This window comes from Varanus komodoensis, unplaced genomic scaffold (assembly GCF_004798865.1).
Source record: "Varanus komodoensis strain SLA01 unplaced genomic scaffold, ASM479886v1 scaffold5, whole genome shotgun sequence".
NCBI lineage: Eukaryota > Metazoa > Chordata > Lepidosauria > Squamata > Varanidae > Varanus > Varanus komodoensis.
In genome coordinates, this window is record NW_025336087.1 from 44,264,577 (window position 1) to 44,281,703 (window position 17,127).

Here is a 17,127-nt window from a genome sequence, read left to right on the forward strand (position 1 = left end):
CGTAATCTGGTGTGCTATTTTAAATTGTCATGGCTTTGGCCATAGCAGCCACTGTGTTTCCCCCTCTTTTCCCACTGTAGAGATGGATCTTTTCTCTCTCTTATTCACTTGTCTGATTTCTCAGGCCATTTCACTGGACTCTAGTCTTTTTGATCCAGAGCAGCCATTCCCAACCTTGTGCTTGCCAGATGTTTTGGATCAACAACTCCCAAATTCCTGATAACTGGCCAGACTCCTTAGGGCTGATGGGAGCTGAAGTCCAAAACAGAACAGGCATCAGGTAGGAAAGGATGGTCTCAAGCTGGATGCCAAATGGTACTTGAGAGGTTCAGAAATGGTTGAACCAAAATCCCTTCATTCCTACAGTTTTGTTTTGTCCTTTACGTTCTCTGAATAAGTCCCAAAAGGACTCACTAGAAGATTCTTCCAGTTAAGCATTACATAACTCAAAATGCCCATTTAGGGAAGCACCCAAATCTTATCTTTGCTAGAGCAATGTGTGGTCCATTTTGAGGGCTTACTTGGAAGCTTCATCACTCCAGACTTCAAAACTGCCTCAGACATAATAAGCTCTTCCCCTTCTGCTCCATCGGATGCCTGCATTTTAAAAGAAGGTTCCCAGCCTTGCCGAAAGCAATAGCTTCAAGTGTCAGAATCAAAATAGTCAAATATTTCACTCAGCCTTAATACTGAGTGTCTCATATCCATTATGTGCTGTTTGCAGCTTCATCCAAAATTATAAAAAAGTGAGAGAGGCTATTTGAGGATTAATTCCCAATGTTGTGACAGTTCATGGCTGGTTGGAGGTTATGGACATGAGGTCACATATGACTGGCAGTGCTTGCTGTTTAGGCAGAAACTGCTGCAGGCTTTCCTATTCTTTCTTCTACAAATCCCACATGGTGGGTGTGTGGGGGCGGTAGGGGAGAATAGCATGAAACTAGCACAATGGCTTGAGGATTTGGGAGGGTCTGTGGCTCCGTGGCGGAGCAGCTGCTTTGCGTGTATCACCAGCTAGGCTGGAAGAATCCATGGTAGGGTATTGTGTCATTCAAATTAGGTCATAGGGTCTGCTGTGCTAAAGGATTAAAATTTCCTAATTATATTTAAATCTTTCGTGGTCTGTATTGTGCTTTGCCTGCTTGATCTGTCAACACAGTTTATGTGATTTGCTAGCAGTTAGATTTGACACTTGACAGGAAAGCTCAGTTTGCAGTCCCTAAAGTGAGACCCCTGCTTGTTTTACTTGCACAGGCTGTTGTCAGCATGTTTAATTGATGAAAAGGAGGGAAGTTTTGTTCACATGTACTACGTTGTTTAGAGAAGCAGATGTGCTTCAGAGTTAGCCATGTGTGACTGAAGTTAATTATGCACAAATTAGGGCTTTGCCCCTGTGCATGCTTACCTGGGGATAAGTGCCACTGAGCCCAATGAACCTTATTGCTGAATCTTTGCAAAAATTACTTCTGAATGCTCCCAAAGCCTGCACCTGTGGCAAAGGAATATTCCTAATGGTCAAACCAGATGTGTCATTATTGGAATGCCTGAAGGAATTTTCTTTTATGCAAAGCAACTGGGGAGCCAGAGGGGGACTGTGGTGCTGAAAATAATCTCTCCTCTAGAGTTTGTATTTGACCAAGCTAGAAAGACTGATGGGTACCGCCCTGCATGTGAGAAAGGGGACAGCAGCATAAGGGTTAAATCCACTCCCCCCCCCCCCCTTAGGGTTTCATGCGGCTGCCTGTTTCAATTACACAAGAATGTTACATCATGTCTAGTTTGACCCTAAGGAGCCAAGCTTTGCAGGAGTAATTGGGAATGGAGGTCCTACATGTTTGGGCATAAGGTCAGATCAGCACATAATTCATCACCTGTCCTCTCTCCCAGACTTGTCCCTTGCCTATTATGGTCCGTCTGCATGTGAGATGATGTTGAAAGAGATACTGAACTACCAGCCATTCCTCTACTTGGCTCTCATGCTGCACACTTGAAGTGATTGTATTATTAGTCAGTTTGTATTTCTTCAGTCATTTTTCTAGTTAATGCTCATATTTAAATTTCCCTATTGTGACTGAATGCCTCTTTATGTGTGCATGCGCAAACATACATTAAAAAGTGATTGCTCAACAAATATTCCTTAGGCTTAGCATCACCTTAATGTTGTGTATGAATTAGTCTCTAACTAATGTTTCTTTTCCTCTTTCTTGTAGAAGTGCAGGTGGTAAAAATAGACTTGATGTGTAAAATCTGTACATTTGAGTGTATATGGATGTCCATTTGAGATAGAGATACACCATGTGAAGCTGTTCATTCTAGAGCTCTTCATTCTAGAATAGCTTTCCTTAGCCTGATGCCTCAGGATATTTTGAACTGCAAAACCCAGGATTCCTGAGCATTAAGCCTGCTAGTTGGCGTTGGTGAGAGCTGAAATCAACACACCTGAAGGGCACCAGACTGAGACAGGCTGCTCTAGACCAGTGATTTTCAACCTTTCCATAGCTGGGGACTGGCGAAAACAGGAAAACCACATGGGGACCAGGACCTTTGAGGCAGAAACAAAAAGCACCATACACATAATACAGTATTCTATGTATTAGTTTCTAAACATAATGCCAGAGAGAGGGAGTTCTCCAGAACAACTAGAAACCAAGCAACAAAAAATGCCAACAAAAGAACAAAATACCAAAATTGATGCAGCATGGGTTCCAGCTAGCTCACACCAAGCTGTCTCTCCCCTCCCTAGCCCCCCCAGCAGGAGCAGCACACCCCCACGAACATGATGCCAACCAAGGAAGAGATGGTAGAGCACAGCCAGCCCCCACACCAGTCCGTAGCAAGTAGGATGCAGTCCACCCCCACACCACGGACTGGCAGGAAATCTCCCACACTGGTCTGGAGACCGATGGTTGAAAACCACTGCTCTAGACTGTTCTTTTGGCAGTCTTGCTTTGGCAGTAAATATTGTTTTAAATTTAACTAACTTCTATTCAAAATATTTATTTATTTATAAATCTCTAGGCTGCTGAATAACCTGACAGGACTCTCTCAGCAGCATGGAATAATAAAATACAAAACAAAACATTACAATTCCAAACACACACACACACACACACACACACACACACACACACAGCCCTCCTAGTAGTGCAAGAGATCTTAAAATCAGATTTCAAAATGCCTACAAAAAAGGACATCCTGTGTTTGGTGCTGAAATGAAAGTAGAGATGGCACCTGGCAAACGCCTCTAGGAAGTCAATTCCAATGGTAGGGGAGAGCCACTGAGAAAGCCCTTCTTCTATTTGCCATCCCTCTCATTTCCTTTAAGGATGGCTCTTTCAGAAGGACCACATGCCCAGATAGCAATGGGTGTGTGGGGGAGTATATATGGGAAAAGGTGGTCCTTCAGGTCCCAAGCTGTTCAGGGTTGTATATGTTAAAACAAGCACTTTAAATCAGGCCTCTGCAATTTATATAGACTAGGTATCATATGGGCTCTTGAGCTGATATTTGTCATCAAACACATAGTCCTGTTTAAATTATAATATAATATAAATCCAAGTGGAATTGGAGTATGGTGTGGTGACTAGAGTGTTGAACTAGGAACCTAAGAGATCTGGTTTCTAGCCTCCACCTGGACACAGAGCTCACTGGGCGGCTGATTGTACCCTAAATCAGCTTTCCATCATATTCAATGGCATTTTCATTGAACATATAGAGAAAACAGCTCTCTTGTATTCAGTGTCCTTGCACATCAGGTTCACTGCATTTGACAGTTCTGTGCATGGCGTCTTACAGGGAGCTTTTATCTTTCCAATTCTTTTGTCTCTTGAACACCCTTGTGCATAAGCTGGGGAATTATTAGCATCATTTTAAAGATGCTGCACCAAATGCAATGCATGGTGTGTAAAATCCTTTTAAACGATTATGATTATGAATTCCTTTTAGCACTGTGCCTCAGATGACAGCAAAGCCTGCCTCGGGCCCTTCAGTATACCAGCTGGGTCTTATCTGGAAGATAAAAAGCCATTCTTAAATGAAGGACTCACTGCTACAATAAACTTGATTATTCATCCTCCTTTTTCTTGTGACTACTTTCATAAAAATAACATCTTATTTTTTCTGTTCTAGTTTTCATTTTCAGTTTTTTGTAAGAATGCTGAACAGGAGCTCTGTTGCAATCAACTGGCCTACTATTTAATGAGCCATGGATGTTTCTTTTTCATGAACTTGTGCCATAGTGTGGCATTAAAAGATAGCATAATTAGATGTCCTGCTGCACCCACCCCAAATACTATGTGTGAAATACAGATTAAAGTCACTCTATTCTGAACTACATGACAATTCAGATAATGTCTCACTCATCAACATGCCATGAAGGGGTAGAAAGCAAAATACAAATGGTGTGATGGCTGGAGTGTTGGGCTGGGAACCTGGGAGATCTGGTTTCTAGCCCCCACTTGGCCGTGGAGCCAACTGGGTGACTTTGGGCCAGTCACAGACTCTCAGCCTGACTTACCAGACAGGTTGTTGTGAGAGTAGAATGGAACTATGTAAGCCACCTTGGGTTCTTCATATTTTCCTTATGTGGATTCATTTTGCACACTAAAAGCACAATCCTATACAAGTTTTGGAAGAAATAAGATCTGCTGCTCCCAGCATATGGGTGAGAATCTGTGTGGAGCCACATGTCCACATGGAACCTTTTGGAATCTACATTTTTGCAGTCAGATGTGGGTATGAATGGGGAGCCCTTCTTCCCTACACATATCCCTAGTCATGCCTCAGCACTAGTGTAAAAGTGGTCGTGATAAAACTGATCAGTAGGTCTGTTAGCTCCACATTTTAAACTCTGGAAATAGCCATTCACCTCTGCAGTGCAAGTCTTGAAATTCACAACAAAGGTGAGGTGATGATAGCCATCTCTACTAATCCTAGCATCCGATAGTCAAGGAGTTTAATATCTAACATGAATGTTGAATTTGCTTATTCACTGACTGTTCTTCTCAAGTTATTTGTCCTAATCTTTAAAAAAATGCATTGGGCCATCGAACTTACTCTTGAAATAGCTTGTATAGATTGATTAGGAACTGTACTGCTTTGTATCGCTCACTAGCTTATTCTGAGTCTCTGTGTTTTTTTAGAAAGAATGAATAATTTATCCCTCATTCTTTTCACACCATCAATATTTATAGACTGCAATCATTAGGACTGCCCTGATAGTGACTTCATACTTTCCTGAAGAAGATGAACCCCTGTATTTCCATATCAAATAAGTTGCTTATTTTCTAGGCATTACTCTGCCTGAAACATCTAGGTTCTAGGAAGTGTAATTGCCTAAGGCTACCAGGCACACACTTACAAAACATTTAGTTGTTTCTGGAGAGGTGCAGCAAACTTGTAGTGGAATGTCCAAACTCATTTGTTTCTGTAACATGTGAAATGGCCTTATGTGACAAATTCAAGATGTTTGAACACAAGAAAAACAATAATCTTCTACACCTTCTAGTGATTCTGCCTGTAATTTCCCTATCCATCCTATTACTTTTTTCCATCAGTCTGGTTTATCTTACTGGCAGTTTGGCTCTTGCAAAGCTTAGTTTGCATAAGAAAGATTTAGAGGAACTGAGCTTTTGGATAGGACTTTTGTCTGGTGTGTAGGAGCTATTTAGTACTTAAGCATATCTTCATGTCTGATAACAGCATTTAAGAAACATCATTATAAAGAAACAAGCTTTTGTGTCTTGTTCAATAGAAAGAAAACCAGTTTGAAAGTTGCAGTTAAAATTACAAGGGATTTGTAATATTTGGAATTGATTGGCTTGCACATGAGAGGAAGAAAGAAGTGAAGGAGGCAGCACTTCCTAGTCTGTTTGAAGGGAAGGTGAAAATAGCAATTACAGCTACCTCTTCTGTGTCGGGAGAGGGGCTCCCTTTGTATGACCAGCTGTGTCAGCTGTGCAACAGATCCTGCCTTGCTCTGTTAAATTTGCACAGTCCAAATTTGGCAGTTTTTGAAAAGTCTTTCTCCCTTGCTCTCAGTCCCGGGTTGCCTGTAGTGGTACTGCATGCATAAGAGAAAGCATGGAATAAAATAAAAGAAGCCAGCAAGCATGTATTGGATTTGAATGGAAACCAAAAAGAGGAGGTGTACCTGTCTCTGAGAAGAAATAGTTAATTACATGTGGATGTTTCATAGAAGAAGGATGTTAATTACATGTTTTGTTTCAAAGAAGAACCCAAGTGCAGACTATTATACTCTATTATAAAAAGGATGAGTGGGCATATGACAGCTGCCTGTAGGCTTTTGGAGGCCTGTAGACAGTCTAGTCTTAGTTAGCATCTGCATAGCGGTAAGTAGAGAGAGATGTCCTTAGGCATCCCTCCTACAGCAGAAAATGCTTCAGCATAGTCTTGAGGACAAACATGACAGATTTTTTTTTGCAAGAGGCATTCTTACATGGAATGGCTCTAGCCATTTGTCATTGCTGGATCTTCTTTGCTGCAATGTTTATGTTTTCAGATTTAGTTTACCGTTACTGCACAATTGATGAGGGAATGCTGTTCATGAGTAACTTGTATACACTGATTCACTGTACCCAGCACTTACAAAAACAGCACCCTGTCTCTGCATGCTTATGACTGCAAGGAAAGAGGGTTAAACTTGGTGGAAAAGATGCAGAAAATAATAATGGGAAAGGTGCAATAAAAGACAAAAATAAGATGCAGGATGCAAGAAAACAAATAGAAAACAGAAATTCTGCTTTGAATAATCACTGCAAGGGAATGTCTGCAATACTTATAGCAAATGTGCAGGCAGGGGCCAAATCAGTGAAACTCAGTTGTGCCAGAAACCAGGTGTGTATGTGTGCGAACTATAAATGGAGCCATTTCCTTGAAATTTATCACTGGAGTAGAATCAGATGTAATTTCACAGGAATGAGAGTAAAAAAGATCATGCATTAAAATCTTTTGACTATATAAAAGCCAATAAGATGGTTGAATGAAATCAATGTTTTAGCTAGTTGTTTCTATTGTACAAGAACTGGAATTTAAATTTTTCCTACTAATGGTTGGGAGAATAGTAGTAGCTTAACAATGGACGTTTCAGTGAGATATCTTTGATAGCTGCAGGGTGAAATCCAAGATTATGGTAGTGTAAAATTTCTCCCACTAATGTTGCTTCTCCAGTGGTTTTTGTCTTAAGTTTCACTGCTGTGCAAGAGAGGCTGGATTTCCAGCATGATCACAATGGTAGGAGGAAAGTATATACTTTCCTTTTCCTGTGTACCCCAAAATCCCCCTCCCTATGGCAATTGCTCTAAAAGAGAATGTAATTGATACCAATGGAAGAATAGGTCCCTGAACTTTTTAAGTGCCTAGTAACACTCCTGCCATTATGACATGTGCTGTGATGCACAACTTTATAACCAGAAATGTAATGCAGTTGCCATGAGCCCCCATTGCACAAGTCTAGGAGGAACGCTTGAGTCCAGGTTGCTGCAGCACTTGGCAATCACTCTGAAGGACACTGTAATTCAGGACATTTTCCTCAACAACATACATACTTTCTAGGATCACTGATTTCTATTTGATGATTCATATGTATCCTACACGTTTTCCAGTGGAAACCTTTCTCAGCTACACAGTTGTTGCAGAGCTGTATTGCCTACATGATGATATATTGGAATTTTTATCTTAGATCAGCATAATTCTTTCTGAGTCATCTGTGGTTGCATGTACCCTTGTCTTTGCTGAAGACCCTAAACATTTGAAATTGTTTTCTATCATAGGGAAAGATGAGGCTTATCGGTATTATGGGCTGCAGTTTTTTCTTGCATAATTTGAATGTATTAATTTAATTCTCATACAGCATGATTTTCTTTAACTTGTGAAGGGCCTACAGTTAAAGACCCAGAGCTGGTCAGGTTTCTAGTTTTACTTTTATGCCATAGCCTCCAACTTCTCTTGGGACAGCCCCTATTTTCTAGTAATTGTCTCTAGTAAAATCTTGTCCCAGTTTTGTCCTTTGGGGCAAGTGAGTTTTGCTGGTATGCAAACAAACACAGAGGAGGCCTGCCCACTTGAGTTTCCTTCTCCCAGTTTCTAGAAGATAAATCCCTGAATAGGGACAGGTCCATATATTGGTGCAGCTGTGCAATTTTAGCCCTGGATTTAATAGCGTTTTTGGAACACCCTTTAAATTGCCATGTATACTACATTTCTGAAATACACAGTTAATTGTTTTCTTCCATCATCCACCCTCTTGTATGCTTTAAGATTGCTTCTACATTCCTGATACATAGGAACATTGATGAGTAACTTATGGCCCTCTGAATTTATAGCTCATATCATTCCTCACAGTCGGCAAGGGCTGATGGGAGGTGTAGGCTAAAACATCTTCAGGGCTACAAATTACCCACCCCTGTGTAGAACACCAAGAAACCTATTGACCCTATAAAATATTTGGCACATGTACACGTTTGCATTTTAGACTTACTTAACTCATAGTGCTATCATGACTCCTGAAATAAAATGGAGCTTGTTTATGCCGCGAGATTGCCCGTTACCTCCTGGGTGGGCTGTAGGGCCTTGGCTTTTGGCTGTAAGGTCCAACTTCCACTGTGCCACTGGCCACATCTTGTTTCTAGAGACATGCATGGAGGGATAATTTGACAATTGTCTAACTTCTTTTTCATCCTTACACTGGGTCACAATTGGTCAGAAGCTGTAGTTTGTACAATGCAGTGATCGGAGGGATAACAAGGATAAGAAAGCCAAAGCATATAACACTGATTCTGGTCCGCTTGCATCGGCTCTCTTGTTTCTGAACCTGATTCAGGGTGCTACTTCTGATGTGTAAAGTCTTACACAGGTCAGGTGTGCAGTACCTGAGAGAATGCCTTTCCTGGCAGGCACCTGTCTGTATACAGCATTCGTCATCTGAGGCCCTCCTCCAGGTGCCTTCTCTGAAGAAGGCTTAGAAGGTGATAAGTTTTTAATTTTATTTATTTGTTTGTTTGTTTGGAGTTTTTATACGCTGTCCTATCGCTTAACGCCTCAGGACGGCTTACATAAATAAACATAAATAGACAACATAGTGCCCAATACAAATACAAAAAATACAAATTACACTAATTAAAACCCCCGATTCATTCTGGCTGGAAGTTCAAACCTATAGATAATATTAAACATTGTTAAAATATTGTTTAAATAAAAAGGTCTTAGCCTGGCGCTGAAAAACAAATAATGACGGTGCCAGGCGGACCTTTCTGGGGAGCGCATTTCATAGATGGAATAGATTTTAATGGGCCCTGGATTGCTTATTCTCACTTGTTAAAAGTTTTAGAGGTGTGTATGTGTGCTGTTTATGTTTGTGTGTAAAGAGGTTTTATATTATGCACAATATTTTACTTTTAAGGCTTTTAATCTTTGTAAACTGCCCAGAGAACTTTGGCTATTGGACATCATTGAGAAGTAGTAAATGAAATAAAATGAGCTTCCCATCTGTATAGTAAATATTTGTGAATGTGTTTGAGATGCTTGTACTTTAAGAAGAGCAGAACAATTCAACTATCCTAAGAGAAGGCGAAGTCATGGCAGTATAATTGCCAATTCCACAATCCTGGTGTACTTGCACCAGCAGGAGAGAAGCTGGGAGATTCTTGGGTCTGGGGGTTGGGGGTGGAATTTTTGAATTTCAAAAATTTAAAACCTTTTACCTCCCTCACAGTTGGTAGGTGTATTCACAAATTGGGAGGACTTTGGATCCTACAGATCCAAATTTGGAATCTCAAAGCGAAATTCTAACAACAAAAGGGTCGTGGTGGCAAACTTTCCAGCTGCTGCACCACTTGAGCTTCTGAAGGGGGACTGTCTCCATCTATGCATGGACCTGCCCCTCTCTGGATAGAGGTTTTCTGTTACACTCCTGAGGTGTGCTCTTGGGGACTATGGAACTGCTGCCTAAAGGTTCCATTACAAATTATTATATTTTTCTCAGTTACCTATTGTAGCCAATTTAGCATAGGTCAGGTGGAAAAGAGCCTTCAGTGAAGAGAAAGGAAGTGTTTGTATCTTTGGGAACAAATCTTCACTGTGAGAATAGAAGTGTTAATAGTATACAAGAAAGGCCTATTTTCATCAGGAAAGTGTTGAAAGGTTTGTCTTTGCCCAAGACCCTAAACATTTGAAATAGTTTATTTGAATCCGCTTACAGATTCCAGACAATGCATGGAATGGATAGGAACGGATACTTATTCCTAAAATGCTGACACAATTTACCCCATATTATTCCAAAAGTACAGTGGCTTGTGCTTACAACGGAAGCATAATCATCCTTGGCAGATAGTGGTTTTTTCATTGACAAGTTGGAACTGGCTCTTAAAACCATTTCAGTTCCTAGGAGCTTTTGCATACACTTCAACAGACTAGCTGAAGATCAATTAGCATTAATATTCAAAGCCTCAGGTATCCTTTGCCAAAGTCAAGGAACTTAGTGATCCAAAACATTCAGTCTTTTATTTGTATCCAATAAATGGATGTTGAAAGTCAAAATCTTCACTACACTGTGAGTAGAAGAAACCTGCAATCCTATAGTCCCTTACCTGTAAGTAAGCTTCCTTGAGCCCAGAAGCGCTTACTTCTGAATGGAAATGCACAGGTTTGCATGAAAGACCATTGCATTGTTCTTTTTTAACCACTTGTTTCACTCATTCTGTTTTCTCTGATTGCAGCTAGCTACCCCTTGTTATCTTTTTTATTTTTCTTCTCTTCTGCATTCATCTCAGAGTGTTATTTTTACTATTTTTCCATTATTTTTTTCTCATAACAGTAAGCCAGCTTCTCAAAATACGAATATGAGCTTCTCAAAATACTACCTTGGTCTAAAAAAGAAAAAAAAATGTGCTTTTGCAGAAACTGTCTTAACAGTTTTTAAATGATGCTTATAACTGACCACTGTTCAGCTGTCTTTATTGGCATCCTCATCAGTGCGATCCTCACCAGTTTCTTTGCGAAATGAAAAACCATAAAACATAATGAGTGAACAAAACAGTAGGCTTTGTCCCAGTAAGAAGAGTCTTAGTGCTGTTTCATCACTGTTAGGGTAGCATTTTGCTTGATAGATGGTATTTCACTAATAGCACAATCTTGTGTATGTTTATTCTGAAGTTGGTATCACTGTGTTCAGTGGGGCTTAGTCTTTGGAAAGCATACATAGGATTGCAGCTGGGAGACCTTTTAACTTCTTAGGAACAAGAAGCTGCATGTCAGCCACATCAGTGAATGCAGTAGAGCCTAGGAACAGTTATTGAACATGGTGCCGCAAGAATTTTAAGGCTGCGGTCCTTAAGGCTTTATTAACAAGTTTAAGGTAGAACTTGGTAGGGAACGAATCCCACTGAATACCTTGAAACTTGCTTCTGAGTTGACATGGATAGGATTGCATTATAAATAAAGGGAAAATAGTGTTTTTATTGTCACTTGAAAGAGTTTCTTTTATTTTCCAATCAATCACTAATTGCATTTTCTAGCAAAATAGCCACAAAGGAAAACACATTAATAAATGATACAAACAATCCTTTATATTACATAACTTTTGTACTGGCAAAATGGTATTAGTCTATAAATACAGTAAATCAATTTCCATGGTGCACAGTCACTGTATGAACTCTTTCAAGAAGCAAAGTGGAAGTTTAGCCTTTATCAGCGCAAAGTGTTTAATAACTCAGTGTTGCCCACACTGACAAGGTCAATATAGGTAATAAGTTGTCTTTGCCTGCACAAGAAAGACCCTTCTGCCTCCTGCATTTCTCCTGGCTCCAGCTCTTGACTGCAGGTTCTAATGCTGACGCATTGCTAGAGCAAGCATTGCTAGCACACTGTCATCCCCACTTGCTAGGCAAGGGAAAAAGCAGTGATTTGCCAGCAATATTCAGTGGCAAATTGTGCTGCTGAAATTTGGTGGCAAAGTGCTACTTTTCTGCTTTGCTTAAGGAATTGCTAATGTCATTGTGCTAGTGTTGTGTTACCACAGTGTCATTAACGCTGCTGATGACACATCATTGGATACTGTCTTTGGAAACCACCTAGCCTACATCTGGGACCTTGTAGTCACCTGATGGACCTGGTCCAAGGCAGTTGCACACAACAATTAGAAGGATTTATGAGGATGAGGATGATGTGAGATTGCTGTAAAAAAACCAAAACAAAATCCTTTCATGGTACAAATTTATGCTATTATCTTGCTTATGCTTTGAGATTTCTTATCATACATTATCTCTGCTTTATGTTTGTTGATTTATGTTTGATTTGGTGCACTGCGTCACCCTGGTTAGTTTGAAATACTGTTGGAAATCTTTCCTTCAGTGCAGAAGAAGCCATGTTTTATATTGCTTTTCACATGCTTTTTTTTGTGATGTTTCAGCTCATCCACCATATACCATGTGCTTTAGAGTGAAATTCTACCCACACGAACCCCTGAAGATTAAAGAAGAGCTTACCAGGTATATATACAGATATTTCTGCCTGTGCATTTAGGTGCTGTCTCAGGATCACAGATAACTGTACCACCATGCATGCCGTGCTAGACTTCCCATTTTTGCTTACTTTAATTTTACATGCATTTTCTGTGGATTTTAGAAAAAGCTTTGGGAACTTAAAGAAACCCATCAGTGAATGCTGAGAGATGCTTGCATTAAGGTTCCCATGTTCAGCTTTTGGAAGAAAAAGTATTGTGAAACTAGGTGCCTTGGTGCCTAGAGTGCTCCCCTCTGCTCCCCCTTTTTTCTTTAGCACAGTAGTCTCCTTGTGACCTGCTGCTCTTGGCATGCTTGCAAGCTAATCTGAGGCATGCTTACTTAGATATAAGTACTACTGTAACTGGCAGGCTTCATGAAAATGTGCATAGGGCTCAGCATTAAAATCAAGGAGCTTACCTTGGTGTAAACATTGTTAGGACTGGACTTCCTAAAACAACCTCCAAGGCACTAATGTCATCAAAAAGTAAAAAAAAAAAAAGATCATAATATAATAATTAAACCACAGCTAACAATAGAAACAAAGACAAGAATCACCCAGTAAAAATGCAGATTTATTTATTTGGGTGTTTACTTATTTCACCACGTGTATGGCAGTTAACCAGGTAACCCCCCCTGCGACAGCTGGATCATGATAGCATATAAAAGCAGTATGACAAGACTGTTCATATACCAAGGAAAATCATGATCACAGCTGAAAACATCAAAACGGTAGTTGAAATGATACAGAACACTACCCATAGTGTGTTGTTAAAAAGATCTTAAAATAGAAACTAGTAAAAACCATAACACCTCCCAAGAGGGTAGTTCCACAGATAGGAGCTTACCACTGAAAAGGCCCTGTCTCTGAATGCCCATCAATGTGTAGATCTTGATGGTAGGCGTCTGGAGTGAGGTTTCTGAAGGTAGTCTTCAAACCCAGGTAGATTTATATTCTTCGTGCAGTCTTTCAGTTAATCTGGGTGCAAATTGCTTACAGGTTTTAATGGTCACCACCAGCACCTTAAACTGAAGTCAGCAAAACTCCATGCTTCAGCTTAAAAAGACATTAGAATAATGATGTGCTGTAATACTCCGCAAAAGGTTGGCTGTTAAATTTACCGAAGTGTTCACAGATCATAGGCAAATTCTTTCTAAACAGAATTATGAGAAACTTTGGGTGAGTCACCAATCCTTCAGAGTAGCTGATGTGAACAGCAAGACACAAAGACCCATGAGAAAACTGCCTTTTAGATAAAGAGTGTGTTATCAGGTAGGTTCTAAGTAGATGCACTGTTGCACTTGAGGGTCTCCATCTATGAAATATTAACCTTCTTTACGCAAGTGAAAGATAAGCCCTTTTCTCAATTCCAGGAGTTAGGGAAAATGGCATCTTTCCTCCAGCCTCCACACATTCATTTTTCTTTTGTGAACAGAGTCTGCATTGCCCATAAGCCTATTTAGCATCTTTTAGCACAACTGAGGACCTAGCAGGGTCCCAGGTGCAGTTCAAGGAGCCTACATTCATACAAGTTATATCTGCATTAAGGAAGGGTCATGTTTCCCCCCTTTTTTCATTATTGTCAGTGTGTGTAAATTCTTGAAAAGCCTTTCTTTTCTATTTAGTTTAGAATCAGTTCATTTTGTTATCAGATTTCAGCTCCTTCTTCTAGAAATCATTCTTTTCAGTGAGATACTTACTCTTCATTTGGCCATCATTATCATCATCATCAAAATATACAACATAAAGTACCTTGAAAATAGCAGATCTTACATCATCCCACAAGGTCATCATGCTTGCCAAGTTTCAGAAAGCTCAGACAAAATGTACCCATGTCATTGACAAGGGAAAAAATAATGCCTTTTAAATTTTCCTGAACATGAAATCCTGGTCAAAAGTTCAGTGAGTTAATTAGTCTATCTTCTTTTGAACTGTTCTTTGAATTGACATGGGTGTATAACTTTGAAGTTCTGTGCCTACATGGCATGCCAATTTCATGCCAGGGATTGTAGTAGTTCCTCTGACTATCAGACTGATGTGTTTTGAAAAGATCAGAGACAGCATGCCAATCTTATAGGCAAAGAAAAAAGTTCCCATTGAATTATGTTCAGAGAAACACCAAGCCCTCTTCATCTAGTAAGTGTTTTAGGGACAAGCTGGTGGTGGTATGATATGGAAGAACACTATTCAGATCATGGGCGATTTTAGGGTATGAATTAGCAATACATTCTTCCTGTACACTAGAGAACTAGCTGGTTGTTTTTAGAGTGACCTTAGTGTCCTGCCCAAACTGAACTTTTCACATTTTGACTAGGCTTGCATGGCACAAGCAACCATTGATTGTTCGATTGTCATTATGTAATGATCTGGTCTAGGGTTAGGGTTAGGGTTGACCCTAACATGATTGTTTCTTGTGACATCTGAACTAGGGGTACCTTTTTATAAAAACTATAGAGTCACTTGACATGAATGGCAAAACAGGCAGCCACTTGAGTCATCTGATCTCTCGTCCCGGTGCCTGCTAGCAACACACAAATCCCAAAGCAGAGAAAGGTTTAAAGATTCCTGCAGGAGGAGGGAAGAGGAGCACTCAGCATGACAATTATGAACTGGTTGCCTATATGAAGAGGGAGTGATGGCCCCTGAGATGCATGTCAGGAGGGGAGGTAGGACTTGCTGGAAGAAAGCCAATGCTGGGAGAAAATAATAATGATTGGATGTCAGAACCATCACGGTGACCATTCATGATTGTTTGTTGTGATGTGTGAACCTGCCCATTGGGCATCATGTGAACTCATTGGGCAGGTTCACAGGACACAAGAAGCCATGGTGAATTGTTACCATTGTGGGTTTGTTTTGTCAGCTGGACCCAGCTCCACGGGTCCATAGTTTCTGTGTGGTAGGATTAGTTACCTAAAACCCTGGATAGAATCCATTTCACCATAGCTTCTTCAGTTGTCTGGACCTGAAATTGACATTCTACCATTGCTGGCATGGAAACGGGGGCAGGGCAGTATCTCTTTGCTGACTTTCCAGATTCTGATGAGGAGATGATGCAGGGGACAGAGGAAAGTGGGGGCAGAACCCTTTGAAGCTTCTTCAAGGGCACTTCCTGCAGTTTTTCAGGCTGAGGAGCTAGGAAGTGCTGCAGATATCCAGGTACACATGGGAGGAGGATCCTGCCTTAGGAGCTCAAGTGGCCAATCAGAAAGAAGCTGCTGTGGTCCATAGGCAAAGAGGGGTAAAGGACGGGAAGTTTGTTTTTAGGAGCTGTTGGGATGTGTTATGAGGCTGGAGCAACGGAGTGAGGATAACATAAACTTTGCTATCGAGGCAACCTCATGCTCATCTGATCAGGAAAATCAGGCAAAAATCCACACACCATAGAAACTGTGCAGGGTTGTTTGCCTTGCCATGTAAACCCATCCATTGTTAAATATTTTTCAACTCCCCCCCAACGTAATGCATTGCAAACTATTACATTCTACCAAAAGGTTTTGAGTGAAATTATACATGAAGGAGAAATCTGAAATAATGCAACTTTAATTTGGAATGAATTTGGATTAACTTTAATTCATGTTTATTATTTATTTATAATTATTAAATACAGAGTTGATAGCTCTCTTTCCAACAATGGGGAATTTTCATATTTACTTTTTCCAGATTAAATGAATGCACATTCCTATTGCGCATAAGCTCTGTTCACAAAGGAAGAATGAAAACATGAGAGCGGAAAAAAGGGACAGTGAACACGATCTTGCTTGTCATCAGCATACTCATATATCTAAAAGTGCTTGATGAATGGAAGCTCCTGCCATTAAATGACACCCCTTTTCTTTGTTTGTTTGTTGCTATGGGCCCTTCTATTAATTCATTTTAAAATGGTGAGGACTGTAAGTGGCATCTTGTCTTTTTTCACCAAGTTGTAGTTACAGCTGCTATTATGGGCTCCAACAAGCCAAAAACTATGTATCTATCTATGTAAACTCTTTCCCAACTCCTTCAAGTAATATATCTTCCCAGTTAGATTTTTTCTGAGATTTCATATTGCTTAATATTTTTAGATTTTACCTATTGCAACTGGTTACTGGGTTGCTTATTTCTGGTTGTTAGTATTTTTCATAAATGGAAATGTGGAAGTTTATTTTTGTTTAGGAAACAACTCAGCATTCTGTTTTCACTGGAGGCATTATAAATTATTTTTGTCAAGGGTACCATTATTTCAAATCGCTTCTGTATGAAAATATATTTCCTTGACATTCCTAGAGAGAAGCTTTGTCAGAAACATGTTTATTTATTTTGACAGCACACTATGCATAGCAATTCACTGTTTGTTGACAGTGCCAATTAAGCATTTTTCTCTGTGGGTGGTAAAGATCTTTCAGAGTATTGTATAATCGAGTTAAACATTTGGGGGGAAGTGACTGCAAAGTCAAATATTTTTATCAGAAGCATGAATGTTATATTTCTGTTTTATCTTTAGCTCTGTAAATTGCATGCAGCATTGATAGTGGGATTTAAAGAGTGCAAAATGTTGCACAGAACTGTTCTCCTGTATCTATGATTCAAAGTGCTTTTCATATGGAAATTGTTAACTTAATTTTCCAGTTA

At 40.0% G+C, this 17,127-nt stretch overlaps 1 protein-coding gene across 1 annotated transcript in view; it reads left to right on the forward strand.

The window, feature by feature from the left end:
- Positions 1-17,127, forward strand: part of FRMD3 (FERM domain containing 3) — a 126,922-nt gene that overhangs the window by 69,924 nt on the left and 39,871 nt on the right. The window contains exon 4 of the mRNA XM_044446819.1: positions 12,425-12,503. Coding sequence (XP_044302754.1) covers positions 12,425-12,503 — 79 coding nt within the window. The remainder of the gene's footprint in view (positions 1-12,424; positions 12,504-17,127) is intronic.